This window comes from Capra hircus, chromosome 25 (genome assembly GCF_001704415.2).
Source record: "Capra hircus breed San Clemente chromosome 25, ASM170441v1, whole genome shotgun sequence".
NCBI classification, from domain to species: domain Eukaryota; kingdom Metazoa; phylum Chordata; class Mammalia; order Artiodactyla; family Bovidae; genus Capra; species Capra hircus.
In genome coordinates this window covers 40091889-40118778 of record NC_030832.1, presented here as the reverse complement: position 1 = coordinate 40118778, position 26890 = coordinate 40091889, and the positions used below count along the sequence as shown (strand labels likewise).

General features: G+C 58.3%; 1 protein-coding gene across 1 annotated transcript in view; it reads left to right on the top strand.

Annotated features, from left to right (window-relative positions):
* Window positions 4614-26890, top strand: part of FOXK1 (forkhead box K1) — a 53846-nt gene continuing 31569 nt past the window's right edge. The window contains exon 1 of the mRNA XM_018040701.1: window positions 4614-5116. Within this exon, the coding sequence (XP_017896190.1) occupies window positions 4614-5116 (503 nt within the window). The remainder of the gene's footprint in view (window positions 5117-26890) is intronic.

Below are 26890 nucleotides of genomic sequence, written 5' to 3'. Positions count from 1 at the left end.
GAGGACTCTCTAGTTGTGGTGAGCAGGTTTAGCTGCTCCGTAGCATATGGGATCTTCGTTCCCTGGCTAGGGATTGAACCCATGCCCCCTGCATTGAAGGCAAGATTTTTTACCACTAGACAAGCTCAGCTGGTGAGGAATCTGCCTGCAATGCAGGAGGCCCCTGTTCCATTATCGGGTCAGGAAGATCCGCCGGAGAAGAGACAGGCTGCCCACTCCAGTATTTTTGGGCTTCCCTTGTGGCTCAGCTGGTAAAGAATCCACCTGCAGTGCGGGAGACCTGGGTTGGATCCCTGGGTTGGGAAGATCTCCTGGAGAAGGGAAAGGCCCCACTCCAGTATTCTGGCCTGGAGAAGTCCATGGACTGTATGGTCCATGGTGTCCTAAAGAGTCGGACACAACAGAGCGACTGTCACTCTCTAGAGCACCAGGGTGGTCCCTGGAAACATATTTTTTCACTATTAATTTATTTGGCTATGCCGGCTCTCGGTTGCAGCATGCAAGACCTCTGCTGCGGCCTTCCAGCTCTCTAGTGGCAGGATGCTGACTTAGTTGCTCTGGGGCTTGTGGCATCTTCGTACCCCGACCAAGGATCAAACTCGAGTCCCCCGCAGTGTGAAGCAGATTCTTGACCACTGGGCCACCAGGGAAGTCCCGATACTTCCATTTTTTAATGAAGGTTGATGTACATATAGAGTGAAATTCACTCTCTATTTCTCTGCACCGTTCTGCTTTTGGCAAACGCGTGGAGTCACATAATCGCCACCACGATCAGCACCGCTCCCCCCGCCGAGATTCCCACATGTCATTCTGTGGTCAGCCTCTCCCCAGACCTCCAGCCCCTGGAACTGCTCATCTCTTTCTGTCTCTACAGTTTTGCTTTTCTTTCCAGAACGTCCCCAAGGTGAAAGCATACGCGCTGCCATCGGGGTCCTCCGAGTTGTCCTGTTACGCAAACCCTGCTCCTTGCCTAGCGCTGCATCCATCATGTCCCATCACGTTTGTTACCCCTTCCCCAAGTGGGGTGCATTTGGGTTGTTGGGTTGTTGAGGTTTGGGTTGTCAGGAATAAAGCCACTGTAGACCATCATGAACAAGTTCTTGTGCCCACCCAAGTTTTCATTTCACTTGGATAAATATCTAGTCATGGGACTGCAGGCCATTTGGTAAATCAGTCAAACTAAGAAAGTGCCAGACTTTTCCACAGTGGCAGGACAATCTTGAATTCTCCAAGCCCTGTGGAAGAATTCTAGAAGTTCTCATCAATTTTAATATGTAATAGATGAACTTAAAACGGATGAGATTAAGACCAGTGTGGTTTTAATCTGCTCCCTAACAATGAATGGTGCTGAGCTTCCTTTCCTGGGCTTGTTTGTCACACTTGTATCTTTAGTGAAAGAGATTTATTTTTTATTTACTGTCTTTGGCTGCACTGAGTCTTCGGTGTTGTGTGCAGGCTTTCTCTAGTTGCAGCAAGCAGGGGCCACTCTCTAGGTGCAGTTCACGGGGTTCTCGCTGCGGAGGCTCGCAGGCTCACAGCACATGGAATCTTCCCAGATCAGGGACTGAACTCATGCCCCCCTGGGTTGATAGGAGGATTCTTAACCATTGGACCAGCAGGGAAGTCCATGGTTTTCATTTTAATGGGTTGTTTCTGCGGATACTCTGTTGCCTCTTTTTAACTGGGCCTTCATCGTCACCCCCCAATATGGTGTATGTTTCTTGTCGATGGTTTAGCGTCTCGGCATTAATTGTGTCCTGTTTTGTTCCTGTGACCAGGCCCAGGGCCTTGCACCCACGGCTTGCACTGAGAGCCTGGGTGTCGGGCTCAGTGGCTGTCCACGTTCTCCCTTGCAAGCCGTTTCTTTTTCCTTTTTCGTGTGAAGGCGTCGTGAAGCAACTTTCGCAGGCCCCGTAGACCCAGAGGGAGTGTGAAAAGAGTTCACTTTCTCCAATTCTGGATCTTTAATGCCTTTTTATTGCCCCTGTTCTGACCCCTCTCTATGTCAAAGCTGTCAGTGTATCTGAAGGCTCCCCATTTAAGGAGAAAAGAATTGCAGGTTAAATGGGAGTCTGGGACTGCAAGGCCATCATGAGTCAGCCCTGTACGCTCCCGCCATTATCACGGACATGTTGCTGCTCTTCAGGAAAAGAATTGTCTAGGTCTGTCCGTCTGCGTGGAAGTCTTCACATTTAATGTTATTGGGCCTGAGGGGCCTGAAAACACGCGTCCCTCATATATCACAGACTTGTCCTTAAGAAGTGGGAAGTCGCCCCAGATGAGCCAGAGGAAAGAATTTGGGAGGCTGTATATAGAACTTTTTCTTGAAAAGTGGTAAAATACGTAAAATTTACCATCTTAACTAGTTTTTAAAATATTTTATTTGGCTGTGCCAGGTCTTAGTCGCGGCAAGAAGGATCTTTGTGGCGGCCCATGAGATCGAGTTCCCTGACCAGAGGTCAAACCCAGTGCCACCCACCCTACCCCAACCCCGAATTGGCCGCTGGGCCACCAGGGAAGTCCCTTAACTATTTTAGGTGCATAGTTCAGTAGAGTCCATTCACAGCGTTGTGCAGCCATCACCTCCAGAGCTTTTTCATCTTGCAGAACTGAAGCTCTGTCCCCACTGAACACTAACTCCCCATTCATTCCCTGTCCCCCGGCGACATGCCCACACGTCCCCCGCCTGTCTCTATGAACCTGACTCTGCCAGGGACCTCGCGCAGTGGACTTGGGCAGCGTCTGTCTCTTTGTGACCGTGATATTTCCCTTAGTGTCTTCGTCCCCAGGGTGCACCCGTGCGGTCACGTGCGTCAGAACTTCCCTTTGTTTTTAAGGCTGAATAATGTCCCATTGGACAGGTCGGCGGGCCTCTGGCTTCTTACGGCACTCCGAATACCGCTGCTGTGAAGGCGAGAGCATAAATGCCACCTCAGGACCCTGCTTTCGGTTCTTGTGGGCACAGACCCAACAGGGGAACTGCTGAATCAGATGCTCATCTGATTTCAGATGCTCATGTGCTTTCCGCCCCACTGTCTCCCAGAGGGGCCGCACCGTTTTCCATTCCCACCGCCAGCGTGCCTGTAAACATCTGTCTGAGATAAACGCCACTCGACGCCCTCGGTGTCTCTCCACCACCCCGATGCAGCCTCTCGCCTGGCCTCCTAGTTTCCTAACCGGCCTCCCACAGTCAGGGTGGCCCCTCTGCAACTCAGGCTTCACACAACAGCCAGTGATCCTATTTCGAATTTGTGGTCCTCGCGTTGCCCTTCTGCTCACCCCTCTCAGGGGTTCCCACTGCTCTGGGATCAGACCCAAGTTACCTGACTGGTCAGGTTCAGCTGATCTGGGCTCTTCCCTTTCCCAGCTACCTGTCAGTCCCTGGAAAGCACCCCTTTGCTTAGATCACGCTGTTCCTTGGCTGGAATGCCATCCCCAGCTCTCACCCCACCCCCCAGCAGCCTTGGATTTCAGCGTATCATGGCTCAGGGAAGGGTCCCGGATCCCAGGACCTTGTCCTGATTCCACGGACAAGTACCATCTCTTGTTGCAGCTTCTTGTAAAAACGTCTTTCTTGCCCCTAACCACAAGCACTAATTCTGTTTGTTCCTGTGTTTTCAATCACATGACGGTTGGGTTAAAACCTCCTGCAGCCCCAGACTGGACAGTGGGTAAGCAGACAGGCATCCCATCCTGGGGAGGAGGGAGGGGAGGGGGCTGGGCCCATCTTCCTACACATGTCACCTTGCAACAAGGCCTGACAGCTGTAATTTTGTATTTGTTAGAATGTTACTTGACTTCTGTCTGCATCTGCCACTACAGTGTAAGCTCTACCAGGAAGGGTCTGTTTTCTCCCCCCCTCAGTAATTATTAAATGATGACAGTGCGCAAACACTGCCGCCCTTTTTTAGAGGGCCCTGGCTGATTCAGGAACGGGCATGAAGCACTTCTGAAGGATGCCTGAAGTAGCCAGATCTGCCTTTTCACAGAAGACCCCGCTGCAGGCATCTGTCTCCCTGCCCCACCCCACCGGCCCCCCATTACGCTGTAACGGATGTAAGGACCTAGGCGCCTGGCCTGAGTCCTCAGTCACTCCTGTAGCTACTTGCTGAGTGAACGGATGACTCCAAATTGGAACACAGAGCATCAGGGGTCGCCAGCACCTTGAAGCAAACTCCAGTTTCAGCGCGAGACCCCTCACTCTTGGTGCTTAAGTAGGATCGCACTTTGGGGTGTCAGTTGGAGCCTCTAGAGCCCAGGAGGCCGCTGACGTCAGTGATCCCTTTCTGCAGCGAGTGACCCAGGATCGAAACTTTCCAGTGCGGCTTCTTCGGGGTGTGTGTGGGGGGGGGGGGTTCCCCTCCCGCGTCCCGGGGCCGGAGGAGGCGGCTCCCCACGGCCCGGCGCGGCGGCGGCGGCGGCCAGGGCGCCACCCCGGGGCGGGCGCGGCGGGCTAGGCGCTGCGCGCCGACACGTCCCCCTGGCGGCCCCGCGCGCGCCGCGCCCGCCGGCTCCGCTCCGAGCGCTCCGGGCCGGGATCCCGCGGCCGCCGCGCCCGGAGCCCCGCCCCGCGCGCCGCGCCGCCGCCGGAGGCCGCCCGGAGCTGCGCGAACATGGCCGAGGTCGGCGAGGACGGCGGGGCCCGCGCCCTGCTGGCGCTGCGCTCGGCGCCCTGCAGCCCGGTGCTGTGCGCCGCCGCCTTCCCGCCCGCCGCGCCCGCCGCCGCCCCGTCGCCGCCGCCGCCGCCCGCCCAGCCCCCGCCGCCCCCACCGCCGCCGCCGGGCGCGATCGCGGGGGGCGCGGGGGGCGCGGCGGGCGAGGCCCTGGTGGCCGCGGCCGCCGCCTCGGTGCGCCGGAGCCCCGGGCCCGCGCTGGCGCGCCTGGAGGGCCGCGAGTTCGAGTTCCTCATGCGGCAGCCCAGCGTCACCATCGGCCGCAACTCGTCGCAGGGCTCGGTGGACCTGAGCATGGGCCTGTCCAGCTTCATCTCGCGGCGCCACCTGCAGCTCAGCTTCCAGGAGCCGCACTTCTACCTGCGCTGCCTCGGCAAGAACGGCGTCTTCGTGGACGGGGCCTTTCAGCGGCGCGGCGCGCCAGCCCTGCAGCTGCCCAAGCAGTGAGTGCCGCGGCCCCCACCCCGGGGGCGGCCCTCCGACCCCTGACGGTCGCCCTTGCCCCTGGGCTTGGGGTCCCCGCCCCCCGCGCCCCATCCCCGCCCGGCGTTGGACAGGAGTCACCTTCTGACCCCTGCCTGCCTTGGGCCAGGGGCAGCCCCCACCCTCCATCCCGGGCCGGGCTTCAGGGGTGCCCTTGCCCTTCCTCCCAGCAGAGCGTGGTGTTGCCCCGTCTCCTCCCGATCTGGACACGGGGTCATTCTTGATGCCTGCCCTGCCGGCGCCCAGGGCGTTGAGGGTCGCCCTTGCCCTCCCCCACGACCTGGACACCAGGGACCCACTATCCCCGCCCCTTGTCTGGACCGCGGTTGCCCTCAAACGGACTGGCTGGAAGGGTTGCGCCAGGCGGTCTGCGGGGTCCCTGGGGTGGGGCGGGGGACCCCGGAAGGTCAGGCCCCTTCAGTAGTGGCCGGGTCTGAACTTGGGCCCGGAGGGGACAACAGGAGAGTGGGCTAGGGTGGGGACCGGAAGTATCCTCTCCTTGGTGTATCTGAGGACGCAGGTCAGGGGTCCCCATGACTCGGGGCATCCAGGGCACAGTTGGGGTTCCTGGGCAGGAGGGTACATCCCAGCGAGGAGGCAGGGCAAGGAGAAGGGGACCCTCCACGCTTGGGGGACAGGCGGCCGATGCCCCGTGGGACTTCAGCAACACCCTCGTGTTCCCTGGCCCTTCCGGTTCCCAGCCTGCCTGGCCGCCCTACCCGGGAGGTGCTTGGTTTCTCCCATCTGTGGGTCAGGAGAAACCCCGTGTAGGTAGCCATGCCGCGTGGGGCACTTTCTTTTTCTCTGTAGCAGTTGCTCCTCGCTCCTCACCACTGTTCTGTTCCTGCAGCGTGCCTGTGTTCCAGAGTTGTCTCTGACTAATTACTCTCGCTTTTATAAGCACCCTGGGTCCGCAGGATTTTTTGGTGGGGTGAGTCCCAGGGCCCAAAGCCTGTTTCTGTAACCTTCTCCCCTTTCTAAGATCTCGGCACGTTTGGTTGTTAAGTATTGTACTGAGTAATTTTTCAACATCAGCAAGGACTTACTGGTGTTTAGGGCCTGGGGAGTGTGGGGGGGTAGGAGGTAAAGGCGTAGACAAACTTTGTTTTCCAAACATGAACGGTTTGTGTTTCTGTAAAGCCAGGACTTGGTGAATAACAGAGTTGTCTTATCCAGTGGTTGCTGTCTCTCTGTTGTGTCTTTTCCACAACCTACACACTCCCCATCCAGGCCACTAACTGCTGCTGGGGCCAGCCCCTCCCCTGGTGAGAAAGTGACAGGTTAACAGCGCCTCTCCCCTCCCTGCCCTGTGGCCCTTGGAGGCCCAGTCTGCTAGCCTTCTTTGTATAAAGTCAGGTTCTGGAAGGGCGTCCTCCCAGCAGTCTTGTTTTCAGAGCTCCCTGCCCAGCCACTGAGTGGGTGCAGCCCTGGCGAGGCGAGGCTCACCGATTCGTGAATGCGCTAGTATTTTCTCTAAGTCAAGGGGAAGAAATTTCAGCCGGAGGAGTCCTCGGTTCACATGCTGAATCGGCGAGTCCCGAGCCCATTGTTTGTGAAACGTGACTGGTGATCACGCTGCCTCCCTGGCCCCTGGAGCCAGCAGCCGGCACGGCTGCCCCTCTCCGGCCGGGGCCCTGCCCACAGCACTCGTCAGGCTGTGCTCAGATTCACTGCACCGGGGTGATGGAGAATCCACAGAACAGGACAGGCGTGCTGGTGGAGAGACCCCGGGCGTGGACGTCCGAGTCTGCGTTCTTGGGAGAGGGCAGTTGTTTCTGAGACCATCCAGGCCTGTGGACAGACATGTTGGCAGCCTGCCTGGTTTGACGGTGTTTTTATTTGCGGAAGCTCAGCCTAGGTGGTCACATCCATAGGACGGAGGAGCTGTAGAAAGCTGCTGTTTCGAGTTGGAGCCGGGGGTTTGGCTCAGCACGTGGAGAAGCGATCAGGCAGCGTTACTGAGCTCAGAGGAGGGAAGTTGGGTGCGCACTGGGTGTCGCCTGAGGATGGGAAGTTTGCTGCTGACTTTCAAAGAATGGCGGCAGCGAAGTCCGCTTCCTCTCAGGCCTCAGTGGCCCGTGTTGCCCTGAGCGCTCAGAGCCACGATGCTTCTCCGTTGCACTTTTAGGGAGTGCTTACCTGAGTGGGGCCGCGTCGCCTGCAGCTTGTGGTGGGAGCTGCCCGAGACCTGGGGCTCTTCTTTGTGTGGGTCATCCCGCTGGGCGCCCCTGTGTGCCACCCTGCACACACACGCAACCCTGCACACACATGCCCCCCTGCACACACATGCCCCCACACACACGCGCACCCCGGCACACAACGTGCCCCAGCACACACACGCACCCCCCCTGCACACACACGCACCCCTGCACACACGCTGCCGCCCCGCCCCCGCACACACATGCCACCCCACACAGCTCCCCGGGCCATCCCTTCTCTCCCTCCAACTCAGGGACGCACGAGGTGGAGAGGAAACCCAGAATGTACCCACCTTTGTGACTACAAGTAGGTCTTTCCAAAACTAAAATGAAACACTTTTGAAATTACTGGCAGGAAAAAAGAAAAATCACAACTGTGTGTGACACCTCTGGGGGCTGACCCCGCTGGGTGACCGTGTGAACTGGGGGGTGATGCAGTCAGTCCCGCCGCGCCCCCCCCCCCGAAGACCTCCGGGGGCCCCAGGCCTGGGCCTGGCACCCGTCAGCTTTACGTGGAGACAGGCACACCAGCAGTCGGTGTGTAAAAAGCGCGGTGTTTATAGGCGTGTTTGTCGATAAGGAATCAGTGACTGAGTCTGCAGCTCCCCGCGGAGGGGAAGAGGGTCCCCAAGGCTCCGGGTTTCTGAGGCGGGCGGCCAGCGGGCCTCTCCTGGGCCCTGCGGGCGGACGTGGTTCCTGTGTGTGGCTGGAGGTCATCAGGCCAGCAGATCTGGAGTTTGAATTGGATAGAACCTGTGAACTAAAGGAGGGGGACCCCGCACGGCCTCGGGCTTGCTCTCGTCTCCCCTTTCCAACCGCCTTTCCCAAAAGTGTCATAAAATAAGTACCTGAACATGCGGATGTGAGTTTTTACTGTAAAAGCGAGACTGTGTTTGTGGTGGCTTCTGCGGGCGGTGACACTGATGGGATTCTTCTTACTTTTCTGTGTGTCCCGAGTTTCCTGTGATGAGCATAGCTCGAGACAGTGGTTGCCCGTGCCCATCACCCAGTTCCCACGGCTGCCACGCTGTGGCCAAGCTCATCTTATCTGCATCCCCACCCGTCTCCCTCCCACTGGCCCCCCCACAGGTCGCAACTGTCCCAGCACTCCGTCTGTAAATATTTCAACAAAAGATAAAGGTTCCTTTTTCAAAAAACCCGACCACAGTGTCATTATCACACATAAAAAAGTAATAACAATCTCTTACTATCATCAAACTTCCAATGAATGTTTGGATTTCCCTTCCCGCCTCGTGAATTGTTTTTTTCTTTTCTTTTCTCACAGTGAGTTCATTCGAATCAGGAACCAAATCAGGTCCAGACGCTGTGATTGGCTGGCCTGTCTCTCACATCTCTTTCAAACTGCAGGCTCCGTCCCATTCCCCCTCTCCCCCCCCCCTTTTTTGTCCTTGATGAAGAAACAGGGTCATTTGTCCCGTACCCTTTCCCACGGTCTGTCTTCCCAGATTGCATTCCCGAGGTGTCCACTGTGCCTCCCCCCTGGCGTTCTGTGAATCTGTTGTCAGACCTGGAGCTTTGGTCAGACTCAGATCCGGTGCTTTTTTTTTTTTCTGGCCAAGCCTGCCCCGAGGGCAGAGGCCGGGCAGGAAGCAGGCACGTGCCTGTCCCCGAGGCGGGCTTCTGATGGGCGCTGCGCGCGTCCCTCGGCCTGTTGTCCCCAGCCCTCCTGTTGTTGATGGTGGCCGCCAGCACATGTCCCGGGCCGTGCTGACGCAGTCCGCCCTCCGAAAGGCGTGTCATGAACGGAGAGGTTACGGATCATGGCCTTTGTAGGCATCCCGTGATAAAAATTAATTGTAACCACCAAAGTATTTAACTACATAAATAATTGTTCAGGCGCTATGAAAACATACAGGCTTCCCTGCTGGCGCCTGTGGAAAGGAACCCATCTGCCAGTGCAGAAGACACAAGAGACGCAGGTTCGATCCCGGGGTCGGAAAGGTCCCCTGGAGAAGGAAACGGCAACCCGCTCCAGTACCTTCGCCTGGAAAATCCTGTGAAGAGAGGAGCCTGGCGGGCTGCTGTCCATGGGGTCGCAAAGAGTCGGGCACAACTGAGCTTGCACACTGTGAACGCCTGCAGGGCATACGTGCTTGTTGCTGGCCCAGCTGGTCACCGGAAGAATGTTGAATTCGTTGCTAACCATCTGACGGTAGTCACCAGGTTGAAATTATATTGAAATTAACGGGAAAATGCCCTAGACTTGGTGAGGACTGCAGGTGTGGGTGGAAGGCCTCAGAGCCCAGCATCCCCAGGGAGAGCAGCTGGCTCCTGTCCTCCCTACCCTCCTCCTTGTCCCCCACCCTCACCCCCACCCCCAGCCCGCCAGGAGCCCCAGGGGGCCGCAGACGCGGTCCCTCCATCCTGGGTAGTGGGTCAGGAGCAGGCCTACGTGCAGAGCTGGGGGCACTGTTGGGGCAGGGAGGGCGTCAGGTCCCAGGGGTGAAGAGGTGAGACTTGGTGCTGGCTGTGTTTCTGCGCGGAGAGGAGAGTGATGGGCAGGGAGCAGGGCCGAGTGTGGCCGAGTGTGGAGGCAGGGGCCCACAGAGCCCCGTGGACATGGTCACCAGGCCTGACCCCCAGGGACTGGGGGCGGGGGGCCGGGGGACCGGAGAGGAAGAGATGCCGCCGAGAGGCCTCTTGAAGGAGGTGCGCTCTCATCTGGTGATGGAGCAGACCAGGCGGCGTGTGTCCGGAAGCTCTGGGCGCGGTGCCCACGTGGGATGAAACTCAGAGGAGGTTGAGGGGGCGTGCCGTGGGAGAAACGGAGCTTTGGAGTCCGGCTAGTCGGATCTGGATGGTGCAGTCGAAATACGAAATGTGGCGTTTTCTCTAAGTGAAAGCTTTGCTGTGTGTCTCTTGCCGTGTGCTCAGCCACATCAGTCATGTCCGGTTCTTTGTGACCCCGTCAACCGTGCCCCCCCGGCTCCTCTGTCCTTCGGATTCTCCAGGCGGGAATACTGGGGCAGGTTGCCGTGCCCTCCTGCAGGGGGCCTTCCTGACCCGGGGGTCAAGCCCACGCCTCCTGCATCTTCTGGGTGCAGGTGGACCCCTCACCTGTCGAGCCACTGGTTGGCAGTCACTGTGCTATCACACATGCCAGTTCAAAGAGTGAGCCTTATTAAAGCCTTACTTTGAAAAGGTTTGTAGGCGTGCAGTGATAGCAAAGTGAGGGTTTGTGCATTGAATCTGTGTTCCAGTATTGAATTCACATTGGCTGTTTTGGACTCATCACCTGTGTAAAAAAGTTTCTATAGTGCTTAAAAAAGTCAGTCTGTGCTAAGGATGGTTTTTATGATGCAGTATGTGTTGAATTTATAACATACTTATGAAAGTCTTCCTCGTTGATGAGGGAATGGAATTGGTAGGTGCTGAAAGAGTACTGAGTAGAGTTTTAGTGGTGTTCGTAGTACTTTTGAAAAAGACACGGCTCTGTTCACAATTATGTGCTGGCACGAAAAGGAAGCATTTGATGTGTAGATATAGTAATTTACTATGTGCTGTTTCTGCATCTTGCGAATGTCAGGGGATAAACTTGCTAAGTTAATGACAACTCGAATTACAGCAATGCCTCATTTCCATAATTACCCTGCATTTAAAGCATTTCATATTAAAATGAGAGGCTTATATAAAATGCTTTTACTTTGATTTCCTGGAAAATAGGCCCTTGCGTTTGTGACTTGTTACGCGACTTTGTAGTTCGCTCCCGTGGCTTCTGTGGCTTCTCACGAGTTTCTAGTTTTCTGGTAAAAAGTGTTGCTGGTAGATCTAAAAAGAAAGAGAAATGCAGTCTGCCTGTGCGCATGTTTCATGGGCCCGGAGAGGGAGGCTCTGTACCGTGGCCGAGGGCACCCAGCCTCGCGCTGGCTCAGTGGCCACCGGCCCACGGCTGCACCCTGGGGCCTGGCGGGCTCTGCCTGGGTGCAGGGTGAGCCCGTGGGGGGCTCGCTTTGGTTAGCTCTGAAGGCTCGGCGTCAGTTCCTGAGGCCCTAAGAGCCAGCTCAGGTGTAGGCATTTGTTTGCGGTGACTCCGTTAGGAAGGAACTCTCATCCTTAGTCACCAGGGACGGGTTTAACTGCTTGATTACCGGGGAGCCCAGAGAGCTCTTGTTTACATGGGGTGTGTCTGTTACACTTGCCAGATTGGAAATTGCCCTGAGAAAATAAGGTTTATATATTTATTAATCTATTTAAAAATAGCAATAAGAGGCCTGTTTTAAAAATAACTTTCTATGAGAAAATAGCTCCGTCTCCCCAAACAAAAGAAAGTAGGATGGGTGTTCATTTCTGGGTAAAGTCTGCTCTGATTGACGCAAGACTGTTGACTCTCCCTGGCCGGCCTCTGCTTAGCACGTTGTGATACGTTGTTTCAGCTGTTTCCTGGGAAAGGGAGGAGAGTTTTATAGTCTTTGGGCAAGTTGTGGGTGTTCTCCCAGGCCTCTCCAGGGCTGGACAGTGGTAGTTTCTTAAAGGTTGACTGCAGGAGGCGATCTGCAGCCTCATCCCTGGACTTTGGGGTAAAACATTAAAACCCATTGTCCTCTCTTGTGTTTTGAAGAAAATCTTTTTACCCATGGGTGATTTTGTAGCCTCATGCTTTGGTCATTGAGGAAAATACCGATTGAACTATATCTTGAAATTGAAAGATATCAACATATCTTATTATACAAATGTTTTATTTTTGTTCTGTTGTTAGTTACTTTTGATCCACTCAAACCCAGTAACTCACATCTTTGAAAATAGAAATCTTTGAAAGGATCAGTCTTTCTGATGTAGTTTAGTTTTGCTCCAAAAGTTGAGTGCGAGCACATTTTGTAGAAATGAGTCAGTTTCGTCGTCAGCCTTCCTTAGCATCCTGTGGCATGATCTGGCGTAAATTCTAGTGTTCTCCTATGTGCAGTCAGTTCTTGATTAGTTCAGGCGGAGCTGTCCAGCCCACCAGTGACTTCTGCTCCTTCCCTGCCCCCGGAGGGGTGCTGTGGGGTCCCTGGGGGGCTCCCCCCCTTTCCCTCCTGCTGTGGCCGTGGACCCACCCGGAAACGGGAGAGTGAGGCCAGCGGTCATGGAGTGACTCAGCCCTCTAGGACGTCAGGGACAGCATGGGGCTTCATGGCATCATTCCTTGTTTGGGATTTTCCGTGAACCCTTTCTAAGCACACTTATAACACAAGACTGGGCCCCTTCCCTCCCTTCCTCCCGCTCCCATCTCCTCTAAGTGGATGTCTTTTTGTCTGTCTGTCTGTGTCTTCCCTCCGCGCTAGTCGCTCGGCATCACACACAGCATCAGGCCCGTTTTCTGTCCCATCCTGGAAAGACTTTGCCTGTCGTGGTTTGTGTCAGAAAAGCTTGAGGGTCTTGCTGTGCTTCTGGATGAGCGGCTGTGAGATCAGATGCGCTGGGACCGCACTATCCCCCCCCCAACACACACACATCGTCGCCTTTCTCTGAGTCACAGATGCTCTAGGTGAGGGGCCAGTCTAGGTGCTGACCTGATGAGGCGAGCATGCCATCAGCTAGGGACCCGCAGTGCTGGGTTAGGGGGCGGCTGCAGGGAGCCGGGCGTGGGTCCTGGAAAGCCTGCCCAGAAATCCCGCTCCCGCCCCCGTCTGGTTTGGATGCAGTTTACAGAGGAGGTTAAGGAGCCTCCCATGTGTTACCAGGAAGCCTCGCTGGAGCATTCATGAGTGAAAGGTAGCCTGTAAACTCAGTGACGCTCCCAAGCCCACATGGAAAGGGTGTCAGAATGAAGCCCGATGCTTCTGATGACGGAGCAGCCGGCAGCAGACCGGCTGGCGCCCAGGGCCCACGTGAAGAGGACGACAGCCCGCTGAAGTTTGTGCCCTCCCCCCCAACCCCCCACCCCCCACTGCGGGGACATAAATGTCTGGTCTGCTTGGCAGTTACGTGCCCCACACTGGGAACAGTGACTCATCGAGGCCGGAGGAAAACACCTTCGCTCAGAGGGCCCAGCTGGGTTGGACCCCATGTGGACCGACCGTCGGGCTTTCTCAGCAGTTCAGTCTCCCTGGCGTGGCGCTGTGAGCAGTTTCCAGGCCCCCCCCCGGGTGGCCGGGCAGGGATCTCCCCAGCGTCTAGAGCACCCTCCAGCAAAAGAAGTGCCCAGCAGGACTGCCCGGGTCCTGCATGGCTGTTGACACTTGAAATGTGGCTGGTGTAACCAGAGGGCTGATTTCTTTCCTTTTTTTTTTTGGCTGTATGGTGTGGCATGTGAGATCTTAGTTTCCCAACCAGGAGTGGAAACCAGGGCCCCTGTAGTGGACTCAGGGGCCCCAACCACTGAACTGCCAGGAAAGCCCCTGAATTTTAACGTTTATTTTGCTTTTCAGTTTTTGTTGTCAATCAGTCGATAAGTCGTGTCCAACTCCCTCTGACCCCATGGACTGCAGCACACCAGGCTTCCTGTCCTTCACTATCTCCCAGAGCTTGCTCAAAACTCATGTCCATTGAGTTGGTGATTCTATCCAACCATCTCATCCTCTGTCATCCCCTTCTCCTCCCACCTTCAATCCTCCCCAGCATCAGGGTCTTTTCCAATGAGTCAGTTCTTAAGTTTCAGCTTCAACATCAGTCCTTCCAATGAATATTCAGGACTGATTTCCTTTAGGATGGACTGGTTGGATCTCCTTGCAGTCCAAGGGACTCTCAAGAGTCTTCTCCAGCACCACAGCTCAAAAGCATCAGTTCTCTGGTGCTTAGCCTTCTTTGTGGTCCAGCTCTCAGATCTGTCCTGCCCAGGTGTGGGGCTGTCCCCGGGCAGCCTTGGGGAGGTGGCGGGTCTGTGGATGCCCAGGTTCCAGGGCACGGCTGCCACCTCAGTTTACTCTACTGGCCTCTGAGGCATGCGTCTTGCTTCTGCCATGTACCTCAAGGTGTGGGGGTAGGAAGGCCTGATCCAGGCTGTGGGGTCAGGTCGCATGCGGGGCGAGTGGTCCTGCAGAGGAGGGCCCCGTTCAGTGTCTGCCGCCTTGGACCGAAGCTAAGTCCAGACGGACAGCTATGTTTCCCTTCGTTGCCTCAGTACTTGAAGTCAGAGGAAGAAAGTCAGGGGATCCGAGACACGACTCCTGTGGGGGTTAAAGACAAAGGCAAATTTGCAGCTTTGCAGGAAATTAATAGTGAAAACCCTCTCCCTGGCCTTTGTAGCCCTGGGTTTATGGTGCGTTGATTATGGAGAGATCCCCTGCGAGTCCAGCTCCCTGAGGCTCATGTTTGGGTTTCTGTCCTTGCAGACTTTTCCCTTCTTGCTGAGCAGGTGAGTACCTGTCCAGAGTTGGAGTGGACACCTGCTTGGACCGGGTTGCTCTGGTCTGTGTGCCTGTGAGGGGCCTGTGCGCTGAGCCGGCCGGACTTCCCGGGCCAGTCACGTGCTGAGTGGACGCTGACCCTCGTCCCTCTGGCCCTTGTGTCCCTTTCGGGGATCGGGAGGTTCCTTGAGGGTGGCGCTCACACGCATGGCCCCAGGACACGCCACGTCTGTGGAGCGGATCTGGGCGCCTGATTTTGTGTGGCCTCGGGTGGCTGCACAGTGTCTGTTCCAACATCTCACTCACAGAGAGTCCAAAACCGTTGGTTCTGACCAGCGGTCAGAAAACCCTTTGAGTGGCCAGGCCAGGACCCAGGTGGGCGCCATCCAGTGTCACGTCCGCTCGTCCCGACCCCCTCATCAGCTCAGTCTGCAGCCGGCCTGCGGGGAGTCGTGCGGGGCCCTTGGGTGGGCTTGGGCCCGGGCCCCTTCCCCAGGCTCCTGTTGGTCAAGCTTTCCTGGCACTCGGCCACGCCCCTGTGCCGACCTGCCGGGGCTGCGGGGTCCAGACTGCACGACCGCCAGCATCACAGCCGGCATCTGCCAGTCCTCTTCACTAGGAGCCCCACGCCCCTTGTCACATTTAATCCCTGCCGTTTATAGACCTCTCTCGGGGATGGGTAATGTGATGGGGACTTTTGTCCCTGATTGTTCTCTTAAGGTCAGAGCTCACAGGTAGGGAAAGGGGGTCCTTTCCCTTCACTCTGTAGTGTGTATTTCCCCAGAGTGAGAGTTTGTCCATTGCCAGGTCTGGCCCTGAATCCGGGCAGTGTCACAGAACCTGTTTTCCAGCAGCCCCCTTCTCGGGTTCATTACCAGCCGGGCTGGATCCAGGCTGGAGGCTGCACCCAGGGCCCGTCTCCAGTGACCCTGACACTCTTTAAGAGAAAACAGGAGTCACTGAGTCGGAGGGACTCAATTTTCAGGCGGTCTGTCCAATTTGACGACGTCCTGATCGGGTTCTGGGGAAGCGTCTCTGGCTGGAACGCTGGCCTGGGCTGCGTGCCCTTTCTGGGTGTTGCACACACGTGGGCCTTCTCGACTGGGTCGTGCGGTCACTAGGAGGATTTTGTGCTGTCGGGCTCCTCCACCAAATAGTTACTGGTGTTCTTCTTGTGATTAGTAATCTCTGAGATTCGGTACTGGAATAAAGCAGTAAATTCTAATCCAGCCGCATTTACCCCTGCTATAACAGTGTGTTAATTCACTCTCAGTGGTGGGAGTCGGCTTGGCCGGGCCCCCTAGGCAGGGGCAGCGACTGGCTCACCCCGTGCAGGACCCCGAGAGGTGGGCGGGTGGGGGCTGTAATCTCACACCAGCCTCCTATGTGCCCGACCAGCACTGTGGCGTTTGTCCAGCACAAATGGGGGTGCAGGGCGCTTTGCAAAGGAAAAGCTGTGCCTTGGAGGTGGAAGCCCAGAACTGATGAAGTAACTCGCACGTTATTGAAGGCATTTTAAGAAATACAGGAAAGTGCAGAGGACAGTGTAACGTGTCCTCAGTCACGTCCTGTCATTTTTTTTTTTTTTTTTTTCAAAAGAAACGACAGGTCGCAAGTGACTTTGGGATCCTCTGAGTTCCCGAGACCCTTAGGAGTTTGATTCTAGCCCTTTGATATACCTTCCCGACCCAGAGCCGTCTCCAAGTGACGCTCGTGCAGTTGTGTGTGTGTCTGTGGCAGGGCCCGGGGGGACGATTTACATGAGTGGGGTCTTAGCATCAGTGTGTTTCCTCGGCTGCAAGAGGAGTGCTTTATGGGCGAGACAGTCAGACGCACGGCCGACCGTGTCTTCAGAGCCCCGAGGCCTGACCGCTGCCCTTCCCGGCCCCACAGCCTCTGGTCTCGCCTTCCTCCCCCTGTCCCAGCTGCTCCAGCGCTCAGACCCCTGCACCCGTGCGCTCCCAGGCCTCACCCCGGCATCCCTGCCCACCCCTCGTCCCATCTGGGAGCCCCGGGCTTACCCTCAGCCGCCATCCCTGAGCTCACAGCTGGATCCGGGGGGCCCCAGGGGGCCTCTCCGTGCTGGATGTGGATGGAACCTGCAAGGTCACCCTGCGTCCCCTGCCCGCACCCCAGTGGCCTCTCGGGCCCAAGACCTTCGAATTCCCGGCGGATCCAGCCGCTCGTCTCCCACGTCAGCTGCTGAGCCTTCTGCCACGCTCTCCAAGAGTGACGTATCCAGTTGACCCTGGGCTGGCCACCCTGAGCATCTCTGAGCATCAGTCAGCTCAGGACGTCAGCACATCCGCGCTGTCTGCAGCCCGCACCCCCTCCGTCTGCATTCTCTCATCTTCCCAAAGTGGGATTCATCCCCACTGACGGCCAGCTCCGCAGCCCCCGCCCGCTTCACTCAAGTGCTGACCACACGCCCACCACTCCCGCTGGCCCCCTGCCTGGCGCGCCCACAGTCACCCAGTGGCACTGCCACGGGGCCGGGCGGGCCAGCACTGCGTGCTCTGCGTCCCCCGGGCCTTGCTGGAGTTCATACCCGTGCATTTCCCGTGTGACACGTGTGTGTGTTGCTGCCCCACCGACCTGGAAGGTCTTGAGGGTGAGGTCTGTGCGTGGAAGTGTTCCTGCGGTGGTTTGTGGGGGTATATCTGGGCCTTTCCCCCACCGGCCCGCTGACCCTAGTGCACCCCAGAGGAGAGCAGGGTGGGGAGGGCCTCGGGACTCGGAACCACACTTGGAATAGTCCTGGCCAGACAGGCGGCCGCCCCGCCCGCCCAGCGGCAGGCTGGGCTGGCGGGCCCTGTCCCCCGTGCCCCTTCCCGCGGGCGTCTTCCGAGCTGCCCTGTGCCCCCGGGCACCATCCTCAAGTACAGGGGTCCCTTAAGACACTCGGCCCATATTTGGGGGCAGTCGGTTCTTTAAGTTTCTAGGAGCCTGGTGGACCTCAGTCCGTGGGGACACGACCGAGCTACCAAAGGGCAACCACGGGTTTCTCCCTCCCGACGGGGCTCTGACCTGTAGGGACTGAGCCAGCGCCCTGGGGACTCAGAACCCACAGGTGTGTCTCCCTTTTCTGGGCAGAACCACCAGTCTGTCTGTGAAGTGAAGTGAGAGTCACCCAGTCGTGTCCGACTCTTTGCAACCCCATGGACTATACAATCTGTGGAATTCTCCAGGCCAGAATACTGGAGTGGGCAGCCTTTCCCTTCTCCAGGGGATCTTCCCAATCCAGGGACTGAACCCAGGTCTCCTGCATTGCAGGCAGATTCTTTCCCAGCTGAGCCACCAGGGAACCCCAAGAATACTGGAGTGGGTAGTCTTTCCCTTCTCCAGGGGATCTTCCCGACCCAGGAATCCAACCAGGGTCTCCTGCCTTGCAAGCGAATTCTTTACCAGCTGAGCTATCAGGGAAGCTCCGCAGCTCCTTGTGGTCATCAGTTTCTCAGCCTTCACCTTTTATCATTTTCAGAAGTGTAATTTCATTTTTTTTTTCAGCTGCCATTTAAGCAGCCAAGGAAGTTTGATGTGTTTCTAACATGGTAACTATTTTAAAATGCATAAAAATTGTTAAGGCCGGAATGAGGGTCTCTCTCTTTGGAGAACTTTCTTTATCCAGAGGCTTTTTTCCAGAGGGCTCCATGACTAATGAACTCAGTAGTTAATCCTCACCAGAGCAGAGAAGTTGAAAGTCTTGAATTCTCAAGCTTATTGGAGAGTTTGCTTTCTCAGCCTGCATTATCTGATTTTCTTAAAAGTCAAAATTCTTCAGTGTCATTTCTTTTCTGGAAAAGTCTGTTTTTAAAAGAAAGCCAAAAAAAAGTACACATTAGCTTGACATCACACATCTATGCAGCCTTTATTATTTCAAACCTTTTGGTGTTACACACACAACCTGCGCTCATACAAACTTCGGAAGACACAGAAATGTGGGGAGAAGAGCCCCGGACAGCTGCCCCTCGGAGGTGGCTGCTGCGACTGCAGAGCCTTCTCCTTGCGCCTTCTTTGCTTTTTGAAAAAACAAAACAAAACACTAGAGCGGGGACTCTGCTGAAACTGCATATTTGCAATTTCACTGCTGCTGGGGAATTGGAATCCGTCTAGCCAGGGGCTCTAAAGCACCTTTTTTATGTTAATATCTGTGTAGCTGAGTAGGTTAGGGCCCTGAGCCCAGCATTGGTCTTTAAACAGAAGGGAGGGTCCCCACAGAGTCTGGCCTCAGGACTGATCCCCTGAGGCTGGGCCGAGTCAGGGGCAGGGCGGGGGCGGGACCCCCATCCCCCGTCCCCGGGGGCCCCAGTTCCTAGCGACCAGATCAGATAAGGCTCTTGGTAACCAAAATGCAGTGTCATTTCTCATCTTCCTAGGTGGTTTTCAGCATGGGGAAACGTGAAGGGAAGAGGCCGAGATGCGCCTGATTGGGGACTCGTCGCAGGGTGGAGTGTTGGAAGCCTTTAGGGGAGGGGCCGTTGCCCAGGCTGTAAATGCTGTAAGTCCTGTCTGACCACGAGGTCAAGGTTGATTCTTGCTTCCCCTGCTGGGGCATTGCCCACCACAGACAGGACCTGCTGTCCTGAACACTTTTTGCAGGGTCTGTCTACAGATAATTTTAATGAAAGTGAATAAATAACACAAGAGGTCATGAGAAATACAAGCTGGTTTATGCCTTCACTGAACTCCATTGCATTCTCCCTGTGAAAGTGAAAAATAAAACCTGAGGGTCCCCTGCCTTTGTCCCCATGGGGCCGAGATGCTGCGTGGCCCAGATGCTGGCACCAGGGCGGTGCCCCCCAGGCGGAGGGGCCGCCTCCAGCCACAAGGAGAGAAGACCGCCTGCCCGCCCTGCTGGGGCTGCAGGTGCTGCCCAGACAGCAGAGGAGAGGGCAGGGCCCCTGGAGACCCAGCGGGGCTGGCCCTGTCCAGAGGGTGGGTACGGACCCCTGATGGGTGTCTGGCTCAGTCTTTATTTCAGAGAAAACGGTTCTGACGATAGGCCATCCGGGATAAACTGGTGGGTTTGAGGCTGTAATTTACATAACAATTAAACCGGGTTAGTTTATCCTCACACTGCTGAACACAGGCTTCTCCCAGCGCAGTTTCTCAGTCTCATTAGCCTGTTGTATGACCCAGTTTCCCCAGACGGGTCGTTTCTCCTCCGCGGTGCTAATGCCTGAGCGGAGATGTGGCCCTGGCTGGCAGGGGCCAGTGGTGCTGGAGCAGCCCGCCAGGAGCTGGCGGGCCGTGGTGGGAGTGGGCCCTCCCGCTCCACGCGTGCACGTACTTAGCCCACCAGCACCGCACACGGGGCTCCTCCCCGTCCTCAGTCATGCCAAGGGGAGGGCTGGACCACCCCGTGGACGCAGGTGGGCTCTCCTCCACTCCTGGGGCGTCAGGGGTGAGCCCTGGGACAGGCCCGAGGCCTCTTCCAGGTGTGCGTTTTCTCCAGGCTGGCTCGGGGTCTTTAAACAGCCCCGATGCTTTGCAAACAGACGCCGCCTCCCTCCTGGGCCCCAGCTCCTGTCCTTATCAGTGGCCCACAGTCAGCAGAGAAAGAGCACTCCTTTGGAAAGGGTTGGAAGGGTTAAAATCTAAGGTGACCTCAGATTATCGAAAGTGATCCTCCTGGGTTCGTCCGGAATTTCACGTGCCAGGAAAGAGGCCGTGAAAGTGTAGCAAAGTGGGGTCATAGAGACAGGGCGCTCCGAGTGGTGTCAGCTTCTACGTCTGTGTGACTGGGAGAGGGTTCCTCCTGGACATCTGGTGAAGGCCCAGCAGCTGGGGGTGGGCCTGGGGCCCCACCCCCACCCCCACTGCCCCGTCCTAGGGGGTTTGGGGGTGAAGGTGGCAGTGAGGCGCTGCCCCGGGGACAGAGGCTGGCGACCCGCAGGCTCCGGGCGGGCAGCGGGCGGCCATGTCCCCAGGCTGCGTCTTCCACGCTGCTGGTGCTCGGGGGGGCCCTGTGCTGCGCCCCTTGCGCTCTCTACTCCCAAGGTCGAGTCTGCCAAGTTGCCCAGCTCACAGGCCCTCTCCCTGGAGAGAACAGCACTGCTGTCCTCGGGGCCCGTGTGGGGCCTCCCCTGTGAGCGGGCGCCCGGTGGACCCAGATGGCCCCGCTCGGCCGGGCCCGGGGCCCGGGACCCACGCAGGCCTCAGCCGCATCCTCCACGCCCGCAACAGCTGTTGCTTCGTGGTGGCTCCTGGGTGGCCTGCAAGATGTCGTGCAGGGTGTAAAGTTTCGGGATTCTGCGGTGGGAAAAGGGAACTAATTTTCCACCTCAGAGTTCAGATTGCCGGGCCCAGCGTCATCCTGAGCACCTGGGCAGTGTCCGCCTCCCCGCGATGCCAGCTGCTCGCCTGTGGGTGATGCCGGGACAGCAGGGGGTGGGCCCAGCAGGCCCAGGAGATAGTGAGCTGCGTGGTGGTAGGCTGACTCAGCAGCAGGGTTTTTTTTTTGTTTGTTTTTTTATGGCGTTTTATTGTGTTCTTTGTTTCGTCCCAGGAGGAGTCAGGAGGTCAGAGCCGCCCCGGGCTCCAGGGCTAACCGCGGAGGAGGGTGAGGTCACGGCTGCCTCCCCGAAGGTTCTAGGCTAAGGCGAGTTTCCTACCAGGGGGTTTTGACTGGCGTTTGGATCAGGGACGGGGCGCCGGAATTCGGTGCCGACTGCCATGGGACCCCTGCGCTGAAAACGTGTGGTGGTCGGTATTTCTCCTGCCTCAGGACACCTGGTCTTGGCCTTGGAGCTGCCCAGGGGCGGGAGGGGCCTGGGCCGGACGGTCTGCACCACTGACGCTGCTTTTGATGGAAACAACCCAGAGCCCCCCCTCTCCCCCACGTGGAGCTACAGCAGCGCGCCGTCTGGAGTCCCCCGCGTCGTTGTCTGCCCCTGGTCGTCGCAGGCGGTCTCACGGCTGTGCCCTCGGTGGCCCTGCTCCATGTCGTTCCTCCTGGAGGTGGCAGGGTGTGTGCACGTTGGGACGAGCCCGACGCTGCTGCTGTGTGGCCACGGCCCTCCCCCACGGAGCGGCTGGAGCGTCCCCGAGCTCAGAAGGGCCCGAGAGTGGGGCACCTCAAGCCTGACCGCTGCGTCAGATACAGGTGGCCACGCGGGGACCAGACTCCACGTCTCCTGACCCTCGGTCAGCACCGCTGCTGTCTCTACTGAAACAGGCTTTCCCCGGGATGTCACGCGAGTCCACTGTAAACCCCGAGCAGGCAGTGAGTTCCCGCCCCTCTGCACCGGGCAGCTCTGCTGAAAGCCGCGAGGAGGCTGCTCGGGGCTGATTGGTGCGCTGTATCAGTCAGGGAGGCTAGGGTGCTGTGACAAACTCGCCAGCGGCTCAAACGCAGTGGAAGCGAGGCGCAGCGCCTCGAGGGTGACACGGTGAAGAGAGGGGCATCCGGGCAGGAGCCTGAGGGCTTCAGGAGGGAGGTCAGGCTGGTAGGGCTGGAGCTGGGGCCCCGAGTGCAGAAAGGGGCCGGCAGCGATGGGCCTCGGGAACTCTTCTCCAGCAGGGCCGAAGCCAGGGGCCTGGTTCCTGGATGTCTGAGGTGGCTCATTCGTGCTTGTCCTGTCCTCGCCGCCTCCCGCGTGAGACAGGCTGGAAAGGTGGGAACCGGGTCCGCGCGCGGCGGTCAGCGTCTCGCGTGCGCTCCTGCGGCCCGCGGTGCCTCGGTCCCCCAGCGCTGGTGCTCGCTGGCGAGTGCGCTGCTTCCGGCGGAGCTGTGAGGGGTGCTGTGGGCGGGTCTGCTCGGTGTGAAGGACAGGCATCCGGACCGAGGACAGGGCTGCCCTCTGCGGTGGGGGATGGCCTTCACAGGGGCTCAGCCCACCTGGCCCGCGTGTGCAGACAGCCCCACCCGCCGTGGGCAGGCCAGGCCAGTGTTTGCTGTCAGGGACAAGACCCGCCTGTTCCGCTCACACGTCTTTGGGAAGGAGTGCTGACCGCTGGCAACCAGACCGCCGCTCCGTGGGTTGTGGGCTCCTCCTCGTCATCTGGAAGGCGGTCCTGTCTGCGCTGGGTTCAAGTGCGCCTGCCGCCCGGCTGCTCCCTTCACACCTGGGCTTTCTGTCCTCCCGCCGCGATGACCTGCCCCTCTCCTGGACAGGTGCCGTTCAGTTCTGTGTACGCTTCTGCGTGCGTTCAAATCCGTTTATGATTAAACACTGCTCAAACACCCAGGGTGAGACTCATGGACACAGGTCGGACCAGAACCGACGAGGATGTCGTACCAGGGGCCCGTGTGGATTGCCTCCCTCTTCTGTTTATTTCCAGTTGGCAAGAGATGACATTTATTTTTAAACTGTGCTCACAGCTCTGTGACTTCTGCAGAACTACAAGCAAGGTCTCACTGTAACCCCACGGTAAGAAAAGGGGTGAAGGTCAGTACCTCCGAGGGGCAGACCTCTTCCCAGGCTTCCGGCAGCCAATGAACTTCATCTCCAGATTTGAAATCAGGCAGGCAGCCTGGCCCAGGGAGTTTGACTCGAGGACATTCGTAACTTTAGAAAGTTCTATTCCCATCCTTTTTATCTGCAGGTTGTATTTTTTAGCAGTCAACAGAGAAAGTTCACAAGTATTCCTCACGTTTAACTGTGTGAGCTCCAAGTGAAAAGCGTCTTTTTACGTAATCAGTTCAGTACTGAAGTGTGTGGGCTGAGTTGGGGCTCCTGGGAGAGGCCTGTTGCCCTCTGGAGCACAAGAAGTCAGCTTCCCAGTAGGGAGGTCCCCAGAGCCTGCCCTCTGAAGGCTCATTCGGTGCTGATGGGGATCTTAGTGACCCCGACCCCCGCTTCCTCCCGGTGACCCCGGCCCCCTCCTTCTCCTGTGACCCCCGGCCTCCCCCTGCTCCTGGGGACCCCGGCCACCTAGGGGTCGGGCAGCGGGGCGCTGTCTCTGGATCAGCGCCCTCTCTGGGTTTACGGCGCCCTCGCCCTCTCGCTCGTCTCACGTCCGCTTCTAGCGTGAGGGCTGCTTTGGGGTCATCCTGCCTTTAGGGCGCATCTTACAGGTTCGGACATGTGTGCTGTCTGAGGAGGCGGTTCACAGCCGCGGCCCCCTCGTCCCCTCCCCCAGTGTCCATCCTGCAGACCTGGGAGGAGCGTCCTCCCACGGAGAGAGCCCCGGGAACGCGTGCCTCGCCTGCGCTTCTGCCCAGGCGCATGTGGTAGGGCCTGCGGACCCAGAGCACTGGGCGTCGCATCCTCCTAAGCGCCGTGAAGAAGCAAAACCTCGAGAGTGAGAAGCAGAAGTCCCCAGACAGGGAGGGGCGCCCTGCTGGCCAGCGAGTCTCTTGGCTTCATTTCCCGCAGAAAACCCTCAGTGGGAGCATGGCTGGGACCGCGCTGGGTCTGGGTGTTCCCTCTCCAGGAGGGGTCATGGCCAACAGCCTCCATCTGCTGGCAGAGCATCTCTAGGAGCAAAGCCCCTAGCATCAGGCCCCCGGTGTGCCCGGGTCCCAGCCCCGTTCACCCTGCTGGCCCCGCGGCTGGCCCTGCACTGGCTGGAGGCAGAGGCTGGAAGCCTGACCTGTGAGAAGCCATCTGCTTTTCAGTGTTTGGCTTGAGCAGAGCCAAGCTCAGAACAAACCAGGACTGTGTGAAGTGCTCCAGCGCTATGGAATAGGAAGCAGAGTTCTTTGTTTCTTGCTGTAACTGACCGATTAGGACCTGGATCTGGCCAGAGTGGCTGCACTGGGCATGTGGTCAAGTTGGGAGTCCGAGGCGGCTCGCAGATTCCAGCAGCCAGTTCCCTGAAGGTGGAGCGATGTCGGGAAAGCAGTGCCTGCAGCGGCCGGCCCCAGGGTGGGGTCGCCAGGCTTCAGCGTAGACCCCATGGTCTGGAAGCTGTGAGTAAGGGGCCAGGAGTGAGGACCGCAGGACGAGGGTCTCTCCGCAGAGCTGTGGTCGGTGTGTACCTCCCTCGTCCCGGTGGGCCAGCTGCATTGGCCATGTGCACAGTCAGGATGCGAAGCCGGAAGGGAGCCGTCCCCCTCCCCAGGAGTGCTCTGAGTCAGGCCTGCAGGCACAGCATCGTGTATCCGTCTGGGCCGTGTGGGGCGGTGGTTCATTCCTCTTCGCCGCTGTGGGACCCGGTGGCTGATCATGGCTCCTGCAGATAAAGCTGCCATGAGCAGCCGCGGGCAGGTTTCCAGCCCACCTGATCTTCCCTCTCGGGGATGAGCGCCCAGGAGCGCGGTGGATCGGTCGCATCACGGGCTGTGCCTAGTTGAGGAACTGCCCGCTGGTCTTCCAGCCCCACTAGCAGGGCAGAGAGACCCGCACCACTTCAGCCATCTTCCCGGTGTGCCCCCCGCGGCCCCCGATGGGCAGTGAGTCCCTGCAGCAAAGCGTCCACTCTCTGGTCGAACTGGTTTTCCCTCCCGTGGGTGATAACAGCTTTTCACTCAAGCTTTTAGGACCTTTTGTCTGTCTTCCGTTTTCCGAAGGTTGGCGTGGATTTCTCTGAGTTTCGCCTGTCTGGGGATCACTCATCTTCTTGAACCTGTAGGTTTACCTTGCTGCCGCGTTTGGCGGTTTCTCAGCTATTTTTTTTTTTTTTTTACCCCACCCACTTTCTGTTCTGGGACTTGGGCGTCAATCTTCTGTTTCAGCCCCACAGGCTCCTGAGACGCCGGTCCTTTATCTCAGTCTCCTTTCCCTTTGTGGCTCCAGCTGGGTGATTTCATTGTCCTGGGCTTCAGGCTCACTGGTCCCCTTCTCATTCTTTTCATCTGTCTGAGTCTGTTCATTGAGTTTCCAGTTACCACGTTGTTAGTTCTCACATTCCCTTTGGTGGTCTTCTGCTTACTGAGATTTTCTGCTTCTTGTAATTGCTCATTTTCAGATCAGTGCTTTAGAATCCTGGAAAGGTAATTCTGACACCAGCGTCCTCCTGTGTGGGCATCTATTCATGCCTTTTCCCATTTTGTTTGAGATTTTCCTCATAATAGAAATCTGAACGTTTGGGGGAATGAGCTCTGAAGACTTTGGACCTTACTTAAATCCAGTGTTTGATAAGCACACCTTTGGGGAAGGGGGACCGCCCCCGTCACTGCCCACGTGGCCCCCTCGGTGCTAAGAAGGAGTCCAGGGGCTCACGCGTCATTGCCGCCCCAGACCCGCCCGCTGCTGGCTCTCCACACTGGCCTGTGCCCCCCTGTCCTCGGTGGGGACAAGTCCCCGGCCCCTCGGTGGGGACAGCGTGTGCCCCTGTCCTCGGCAGGGGCAAGTCCCCGGCCCCTCGGTGGGCACAGCGTGCGCCCATGTCCTAGGCGGGGACAAGTCCCCGGCCCCTCGTTGGGGACAGCCTGCGCCCCTGTCCTAGGCGGGGACAAGTCCCCGGCCCCTCGGTGGGGACAGCCTGCGCCCCTGTCCTAGGCGGGGACAAGTCCCCGGCCCCTCGGTGGGGACAGCCTGCGCCCCTGTCCTAGGCGGGGACAAGTCCCCGGCCCCTCGGTGGGGACAGCCTGCGCCCCTGTCCTAGGCGGGGACAAGTCCCCGGCCCCTCGGTGGGGACAGCCTGCGCCCCTGTCCTAGGCGGGGACAAGTCCCCGGCCCCTCGGTGGGGACAGCCTGCGCCCCTGTCCTAGGCGGGGACAAGTCCCCGGCCCCTCGGTGGGGACAGCCTGCGCCCCTGTCCTAGGCGGGGACAAGTCCCCGGCCCCTCGGTGGGGACAGCCTGCGCCCCTGTCCTAGGCGGGGACAAGTCCCCGGCCCCTCGGTGGGGACAGCCTGCGCCCCTGTCCTAGGTGGGGACAGCCTGCGCCCCTGTCCTAGGCGGGGACAAGTCCCCGGCCCCTCGGTGGGGACAGCGTGCGCCCATGTCCTAGGCAGGGACAAGTCCCCGGCCCCTCGGTGGGGACAGCGTGCGCCCCTGTCCTCGGCAGGGGCAAGTCCCCAGCCCCTCAGTGGGGACAGCGTGCGCCCATGTCCTAGGCGGGGACAAGTCCCCAGCCCCTCGGTGGGGACAGCCTGCGCCCCTGTCCTCGGCAGGGGCAAGTCCCCAGCCCCTCAGTGGGGACAGCGTGCGCCCATGTCCTAGGCGGGGACAAGTCCCCAGCCCCTCGGTGGGGACAGCCTGCGCCCCTGTCCTAGGCAGGGACAAGTCCCCGGCCCCTCAGTGGGGACAGCGTGTGTCCCTGCCCTCGGCGTCCCCATGCTGTGTCCCCACACTCCACGGGGAGGACATGGGCCCCGCCCTGGGTTGGGAGGCACAGGCTGCAGGACTGGTTTCCTCTGGG